This window comes from Saccostrea cucullata, unplaced genomic scaffold (genome assembly GCF_032062105.1).
Source record: "Saccostrea cucullata isolate Sc308-1 unplaced genomic scaffold, CSIRO_AGI_Scuc_v1 ctg4273, whole genome shotgun sequence".
Lineage (NCBI taxonomy): Eukaryota > Metazoa > Mollusca > Bivalvia > Ostreida > Ostreidae > Saccostrea > Saccostrea cuccullata.
This window is the reverse complement of record NW_026931114.1, coordinates 1,695-10,570: the sequence shown is the minus strand read 5'-3', so window position 1 is coordinate 10,570 and position 8,876 is coordinate 1,695. Positions and strand designations below refer to the sequence as shown.

Here is an 8,876-nt window from a genome sequence, read left to right as displayed (position 1 = left end):
CCCACTCTTTTTACATAAAAAATCAATAACAACTGCAATTTTAATCTAAGTTTGTCAAAAACAATGTAAAAAAGATTGTATATAAATCATTTTATGAGACATAAAATTGTATGCATGCTGATTTTATGTACTTTTAACATTAAGGGGGCCGACTATGATTTCCATTGCGCAATATTTCATAGTAAAATTAAGCGTATTTACTGCTTTAATGCAACATTTTTTCACTTAATTATTAAAATTAAACAAAATTAAGAAATTATAAGTAGGCTGGTTGACGTCGTTGCAGTGTGTTTTTGACGTTATGATAATCTGTAGCTCTTAAAGAAAGGGGTAAAAAATTATTATTAAAGAAAAAGTAATAAACATACACTCTTGAAATTTAAAACATAGAAATTTGAGAATATCTCCGTGTGAATCTATTGTGTACGTCATATTTTGTAAATACTCAGTCTATAAAAATAATAAAATTTGCTTATTTTTTTTGCATTTTGAGATGCCCCCTCTGGTAACAAGACGGTATAATTTTGTGTTTCTTACATATATTGTATAATATAGTATTACTTATCAAATATTATACTTTGAACAAAATGTCTATTGTAGTATTTGAATAATTTGCTTTAAAGTGCTAAAAATTGGCACTGATATTCCTATATAATCCTATAGTAAATGTACCTGTATTTTGAGACGGTCCCTCAAAAATACCTGGACGGTAGATTTCCCCCATACCTTGCATGTACATTGAAGTTAATGTAACTTATATATATATGGTATAAAAATGAATACTTTCAATATTGTAGTTTTCACACAATAAAAATATAATCGGCCCCCTTAAAACGTACAATATATAGTCTGTCACATGCAATTTTTTCCATTCATTCCTAAAAAAAATCCATGAAAAATATTTATTCTGCCTTTTTCTGCTCATAAGTCCTGTAATTAGTGCTTCTTTTTTATTCTGAGGCATACATTTTGAAGCACATTTTTTATTTTGTAAATTTTTTCTTTGAAGACTGTGATGATAATAAAAGGGATTGAAAAAATCACAAGAAACATCAACCCCAAAGACTTCCAAAGCATCAACTTAAAGGACTGCGTTCCTTCAACTCTGCAATTAGAAAAATACAATGTAGCAATACTTTAGAATTACAAAAAATGCACAAATGTTTTTGAAATAACTTTACATATCAGCAAACGAAAGAATACCCCAATGATGTATTTTTAAAATTTCAAGATGCAATCGACTTGTAAAAAAATAAATTGAATGCTGAAAAATGCATTATTTGTATGAAATATGTTGATCTTTTCTGTAGGAGTGAGTCATTGGTTGGCAATCAAATATATACTCAACCAAAAAAGAAACGCATAATCAGAATAATATGAAAATCTAAGTTTTCAGTTCAAACCTTCTTTTATTTAAGCGATTTTTGTGATAAAAATCAAACATGTCCTTTGTTGCAAATTGAAAAGTCAAATTGATGTCATTTTCATCGCCCCCAAATTCAAGGGGAATAACAATATGTACTGTGCGACGTCTCAATGCTAGTGGGTTTCCAATGTACGGATATCTACGAATACTATGATCTCATTTCAGTCTCTTGCGAACAATTTATGCACTTTTACGCTGATTTTTTCATCCAGCAATTGTAGCAGAAGTTTTTACAACAGGTTCTGAATCGCATGAAGTGCTGAAAGGGGGTCTGACGGTCTGCCTGGATTTGGTCACCTGGAGATGGCCAGATAGTGGTCTTCAGATATTAGTTTAACGGTTGCAAAGCCCATTAATTTATTCCAAATACAGTTGCAACTTCCTGTTGCGTAGCTCCGTTTAGTATCATCTTAGCCTGGTTGTGTTCATCTTTGTTTCGGCTTGGCATTGCAGTATCAACACTGCAATCAAATCTTGAATATGGGTTTAATAGGAGTATCAAAATTTTCTCTAAATCCCAAATATCAACGAAAAATAAACATCCGATTTAGAAGAAATCATGAAAAACACTACTTTCATAAACATGTTTAATCAAGGGACATAATTAAACACTTGGGTTTTAAAACCCCATGTTGTCTTTCAAATAGGTCACAGGTATCCAATGAAATAAAACATAGTTGTTTCATGTACATTTTAAAAATTTCTTTGAAGACTAAAACAATATGCGTTTCTTTTTTTGTTGAGTATATATACACATCTCAATGCATTTAAATGCACCAAGCATCTGAGCTTGATTTCCTTTTGTTAATTTACTTCTTGTATGTTGTTTTACGTCCCATATAAGAATATTTCAATCATATATGGACATCACAAGTGAAGGTCTTACGATTTTGACATTTACTAAGCACTTATACTGCAATTGAGCAGTGGGGGATCTCACTATCTGAGGGATAGTACCAACGTCTACAGTGACACAGATCACAATTTATTTGACGTTCTCATTTGACCAATTTTCACTTCAAAGTGCCAATGAAACGTTGCTACCCTTTGTTATGTCTTAGGCCCCTCGCGGTCGAGATTCGAACTCACGACCTTCCAAACACGTTGCAAGCGCTCTGGCCTTTATTTCTATATAAAATGTTAAACGAGATCAAGTAAAACTGAATTTGTTCAAATTAAAAAGACCCAAATCACAATAAATTTTTACAATTTTTGGGAACTAGGAAATCCTCTCGCTTTTATATTTATATCATTTCAGAAACATTACATGTTAAACTTTTCGATATTGCAAGCAGATAAATGAAATTCCTTAAACACTTACGATTTCTCCCTTATTTCTTTTCTTAGTAATAAAGAAAATGTTGGTATTTGTGTTGCTGAAATTGGATTCATAATTTGTTTATCAGAGTCTTCATCATCGGACAATATTTCTTCTACCAGTATAGTTGTTGTGATTCCATAGCATTTCTGATCTAATAACAAATTTTGAATCATAAACTATCATCAACGATTTAAAAAATGTTGTACTCCTTTTTCTCCATTGTATTTAATTATTTCAACACAAATTAAGTGATAAATAAAATAAAATTATAGTTGAGTCGCTGTATTTAACCGTGCAGTGTACTGTCTAATTTCCTGTAAATATGTTTGTGCATCGCTCACATTTGTAAATATCTGTTGAATTATAAACCTTTGGACACGGAACATGAAACTTCGTACAATCAATTAGAAAATTTCCCTGTATGACGTCACCGGCTGTGTTGTATTCTGGACAGCAACCTTGAAGTATATTTAAAAAGGTTCATATAAATAAATACATTACGGTATTCATTATCAATGAAATTATTTGGTTCGTAAAAATATGAGAGATGAATTTACATTTACACTATAAAAATCCTCTATTTAAGAAAGTAACTTTATTTTACTGAGGCCATTTATAAATATATATTGAATATCAATTCATAGAAAAGATAAGAATTGAGCAGATAAATTTTTGCAAAGTATATGATGAATGAAAAAATAATAAAGAGATAAGTATTATTTTTTGTTATAGTTTGTATATTCTCTTTAACATATTTTCTTATTCTTATTTATAGAAATTTTTGGAATTTATAGGATTTCAAATGGTTTGTGGTCGAATAAACTGAGTATATATTAATATTTATGAAACAATTTGTTTACTTGATTTTTTTCATATCTGAGCCTTGGCAAGGGATAGAAAACAGACAACATGTTGCATAAAAACCTGAAGATCTATTTATAACATATTCATCGTTTGTTTTACCTAGTACACATTCTTTTATATCAAAATTTTAAAAAGGAATACAACTCGTATGTTGATGTAGATAAGGCACTTGTTATCACATATTATGCCTCGTACTTTGTATTTCAACACAGTTATGTTGCATCTTGCATACTGTATGATGTCAGATACTAGCATTTAGTAAATGAATAAGCAAATTTAAGATTAAATTATACTCTCTTGTAAGATTGGTGAATAGCATGTTATAATAATTTTCAGGCATGTACATATAATTTATCTTTCATGTTGACATATGTTTTCTTGCACAAGATACATATTGACGCTGATTATTAAGAATTAATACCGATTATGACAACTGGTGGCGCACAGACCTCGTACATTTTATCTAACCACTCATCCTTTAGACAGTGATAAGCGTATTTTCTTACAATTCCTTGACAATGATTCACAGTTCTTCTTCTCTGATGCTCTTTTCCATTCTTCTTTATAAAAAGGACACTTGGCAACAGGTTTTGCAAACGTCCGAGGCTCTGGGCATCTGTTTATTGTCTGAAAGTATAACTGTCCATTTATTCTAGTATCAGTTAAACAATCAGTAAAGCAATATAGGCTACTAGTGTATTTTTTCAAGTAAAAATGTACAAAATATGCGACACGCAAGTAAAGCAACGATTGGATTCAGTTTTATATATTTATGAGTAGTTTTTGTTCTGTTCATTTTTTTCTCTGACTTTCTGTTTGTCTGTTTGTCCGCAAAATCTTAACTTTAACCTTGCCTATAACTCTTGACTTGGTTAGACTATGACTTTCTTATTTCATATGTGTATGTCTTGTGGCAAGACCTTGCCTTGGGTACCATCAGATTGACCTCCTGACCTTGACCTGAGAGACTGACTCTCTTTTACACCTAATTTCCGAACTTTTACTTTGGTCATAGCTTTTGAAAAGTGGGTACTAGGACTTTCGTACTTCACAATGCATTTTTTGTGACAAGTACTTTCACTGAATACCAACAACGTTGTACTTTTTTACCTTGAATTGGAGTTTGATCTACTTTGAAACACTTTAATCTTGGCAATAACTTTTGAACAATTGGTGCTACAGCTTTCATACATCCCAAATATATTTCTGATGACAATACCTTTTATTGAATACCAACTAATTTGACCCATTGTTTTCGATCTTGGAGTTTGGCCATGAAACTTGAACAGGTGGTGCTAGGGGTTTTTATTTCACATTTGTATTTCTTGTGATGAGGAAGTATTTCTTGGGTATCAACATTTTAATTTCTTTTTGAAAAAAAAAACCTTTGCTATGTGGCCACACGGAGGCATCAGTGTTTTACAAATACATATTTTTTGCCCGAAACACATAGAGTTCTCAAAATACATGCAACATAACCTTATATAAAAGGAACACGATCGTATCATGGTATTAATTTATAGCTCATCTCGAACAATGTCGAGATGAGCTAATGCTACACAACCGGCGTTGGCGTCGGCGTCCTAGGTTAAAGTTTTCGGAGCAAGTCATTCCCAAGTAACCATAAGTCATACATTGGATAGATTACATGATCAGTACGTACTAGTTCCTGCCGACAAAGCAGGTAACAACATTGTCTTCGTTCGTAAGGTTCATTATATAAATTGCATTCTAGAAGAACTTGGATTTAATTCTACAAATGATAGTCCCACTTATACTCATACTTCCCTTTCTAAGAAAGAAATTCTTCAAAAGCACGTGTCAGTTTTGAATACTTTTAATATTCCACAGAGCCAAAATGAAATTGAACTACCCTATATATATTGGATTCCGAAATTTCATAGGAATCCTGACAAACAAAGATACATTGCAGGTTCCTGTAAATGTTCTACCAACTAATGCCTCTTTCGTTACTCTTCACTAAGATATTGACAGTAGTGAAGGAAAAACTTCAAGAATAATGCGCACCTATATATTCAAGAAGTGACGTGAATCATATGTGGATACTTAAATATTCTAAAGAACTCTTGGACAATTTGAAATCACAAGACTTTACAAAAATCACCAGCTCAAAAATCTACGACTTTTCAACTTTATACATAGCAAGTCCCCACGACAAATTAAAATCCAGGCTTTTTGATATCATAGACAGCTGCTTCTTTAATAAAAATGGAACTCGTAATTTTACTTACCTCGTCACTGGTCATTTGCACAATTATTTTGCTAAAACAGATTCTGATTGCTCACATAAATACTCTGAAGTTGACATCAAGAAGATGCTTGAGTTTCCGATTGACAATATCTATGTGGTTTTTGGAGACCAGGTATTCCAACAATCTATCGGAATTGCCATGGGTACAAATTGCCCCATTATTAGCAGACTATTTTTATATTCATATATATATATATGAAGCAGAATTTATTAAAAATCTTATGCATGAAAAAGAAAAAAAACACTTGCTGTGGCCTTCAACTCGATATTTAGATATATCGACGACGTATTGTCAATTAACAATGGTAATTTCCATTCCTTCGTCGACACGATAAATCCTGGTCAGCTTGAGATAAAAGATACCACAGAGTCTGATACATCTGTTTCATATTTCATAGTTTACTTGAAAAAGACGCTAATGGTAATCTAACAACCAAACTATATGATAAATGTGATGACTTTAACCTTTCTATCGTCAACTTCCCTTACTTATGCAGCAATCTATATATACCTTCATCATCTACATACGGATATATATATCTCATTTGATTCGATACGCAAGAGCATGCTCTACGCATGAACAATTTCTGAAACTAGGTAAATAATTGACAAGCATGTTAATGAAACAAAAATATCCGCAGTTACGTTTTGAGTCATTATTTCGTAAGTTCTATGGTCGATACAATGACATTGTCAGCAAAAACAATTTATCATTGAGTCAAATGCTGACTGACGTTTTTCATACCAATTGTTAGTCCATTATTTATACACTGAATTGACGACGGATTTTTCCCGTTATTTCCTGATCATGACAAGGGGCACACGGCGGGTGTGACCGGTCGGCAGGGGATGCTCACTCCTCCATGGCACCTGATCCCACCTCTGATGTTTCGGGGATCCGTGTTTGCTCTGCTCTTAATTTGTATTGTTTTATGGACTTTGAGATTGAATACTATTTGTTATCTCCATATCCTTCTCATACCCGGACACATCTAGGGATGAACGTAAACACTACCAGACTTCATTCGGATGCTGGATGCGACCTAAATTTTCCACATTAAAGGTTTTGAAGCAGATCCATTCCCAAGTAATTATGAGCCCTACTTGAACTAAGTTGAATGGATGATGCATCTAGGGATGGGCAGTACTAGACTTGCTTTATATGCTAGATCTGACTTACACTTTACAGTTGAGCGACCAGGTTAACGTTTTGGAGCAGGTCAATTTCAAAGTAACTATAAGCCCTACCCATACCAAACTTGTAGGGATGATGTATCTGGGGATGGGCACTACTAGACTCGCTTCGGATGCTGGATTTGGCCTTTATTTTCAGATCAGTAACCAATGTAATGTTTTTGAGTAGCCCTTTCATTTTAGGCCTATTATGATTTAACTAGCATGGATGGTGCATCAAAGGATGGATAATTGAGACTTGTTTCGAAAGCTGGATCCGATCTACTTTTTCGAAAACTTTAAGACTTAGGTAAACAGAACAATCATGGATATTGTTTTCAGAATAAATACATGAACCAGCTATTAAGAAATCATTACGTGAGATTTGCATTACCTAAACATCTAAAATTGATAACATTTGCAGAGGTAAGCTTCGTAATCTTTGAAAGTTTTGTAAAGCATTTGTAATTGGTGGGCATTTCGCTAGGTCTACATGTATTCCCGAGTATACAAGTTTGATGTGCATTTCTTTATACACAATTGTAAACGCTGATAATCCACGCGTATTATTGAGTATAAACAGCCTTGAAGGACCATAATTACATGTAATAGTTTGAAGTTTAGAAGAAAATAATAGGTAAATTGACTTAAACCACAAGTCTGTGAAAAAATGTAAAGATGTAGTTTACACGCATGTTTCTGTCTTTCTGTCAAAAAACGACACTGCATGTAGTTTAGGGTCTAAAAAGCATAGACAATGCAGTATTCTTTAGAATTAAAATGTGTCGGTACTATTAAGGTAGTATTGTTCTCTGGTTTCTGAGTAGATGGGATATTCAAAGTATATATTTGCTTATATGTCTTCTCAATAACCACGGGGTCAGAAAAGCTTATAATTTTAGAAGCATTCTGGAATAGTGTAGATTTTAAATTGTTCAAATCTTGACCCCCGGAGGTAGGGAGTAGCAACAAGGGCGAATCAAAGTTTGAAATATACAGAAAAATCTTTAAGAGTCTTTTTTCTCAATAACGACTGGGACAGAAAAGCTTATACTTGCTTGGGAGCATTCTGGGATAGTGTTGATCTTAAATTGTGAAAATCATGCCCCCCTGGGTTAGGCTGGGGCCACCATGAGAAATCAAAGTTTTATATTGAAATATATACATATGTAGTGAACATCTTTAAATTTTTTCTGAAGAACAACCGGGCCAGATATGTTGGAATTTATATGGATCGATATATTAGAAATATAATATTATTATCATAAAAGATATCAACTACAGAAATGTGACTCAAAGCATCTGGGGATAGTATAGATTCTAAATTGTTCAAATCATGACCCCCGCGGTAAGGGAGGGACACAATACTTATTACAAAGAAGGAAATCTGGTGCAGAAGAGTTGATACTCAGATGAGCCTCTTGTTTATTTTTTTCAAAGGATATAAGACCAGGCATTTAAAACGACTGGATATGGAAAAAATGAACATTCCTTTCTCTGTATTTCTTCTACTTACGCTGCATGATATATGTTGGGAAAAGATGATCAGCAAAACACAATAAATTCCTGCATGTTGACTCTTATCCATACCATATTTTCCTCTGCAACCACGAAAAATTAATCAAATTAAATTGAAATTTTACATTTACACAATGAATGGAATATTCTATGGTTCCCCATCGGCAGGGCACTATTTCCTTTGGCGGATTTGCATCCTCGGGAAATAGTTTCCTCCCTTGCGGAGGCATAAATTTGCTTTTTCCCTCGAACCCATTTCATAACAACATACTTACATGTATAAATACCCAGTATTCATGAGG

At 33.1% G+C, this 8,876-nt stretch overlaps 1 protein-coding gene across 1 annotated transcript; it reads right to left on the bottom strand.

Moving 5' to 3' along the window:
* Window positions 1–838: 838 nt before the first annotated feature.
* LOC134231453 (uncharacterized) lies at window positions 839–4,109 on the bottom strand. The gene is made up of 4 exons (XM_062713414.1): window positions 4,033–4,109; window positions 3,089–3,205; window positions 2,748–2,898; window positions 839–1,105 (listed from the first exon to the last, which is right to left on the bottom strand). Exons 1-4 carry the CDS (start codon window positions 4,067–4,069, stop codon window positions 937–939), a joined length of 474 nt encoding a protein of 157 aa, XP_062569398.1. The 5' UTR covers window positions 4,070–4,109; the 3' UTR covers window positions 839–936.
* Between the last annotated feature and the right edge of the window lie 4,767 nt (window positions 4,110–8,876).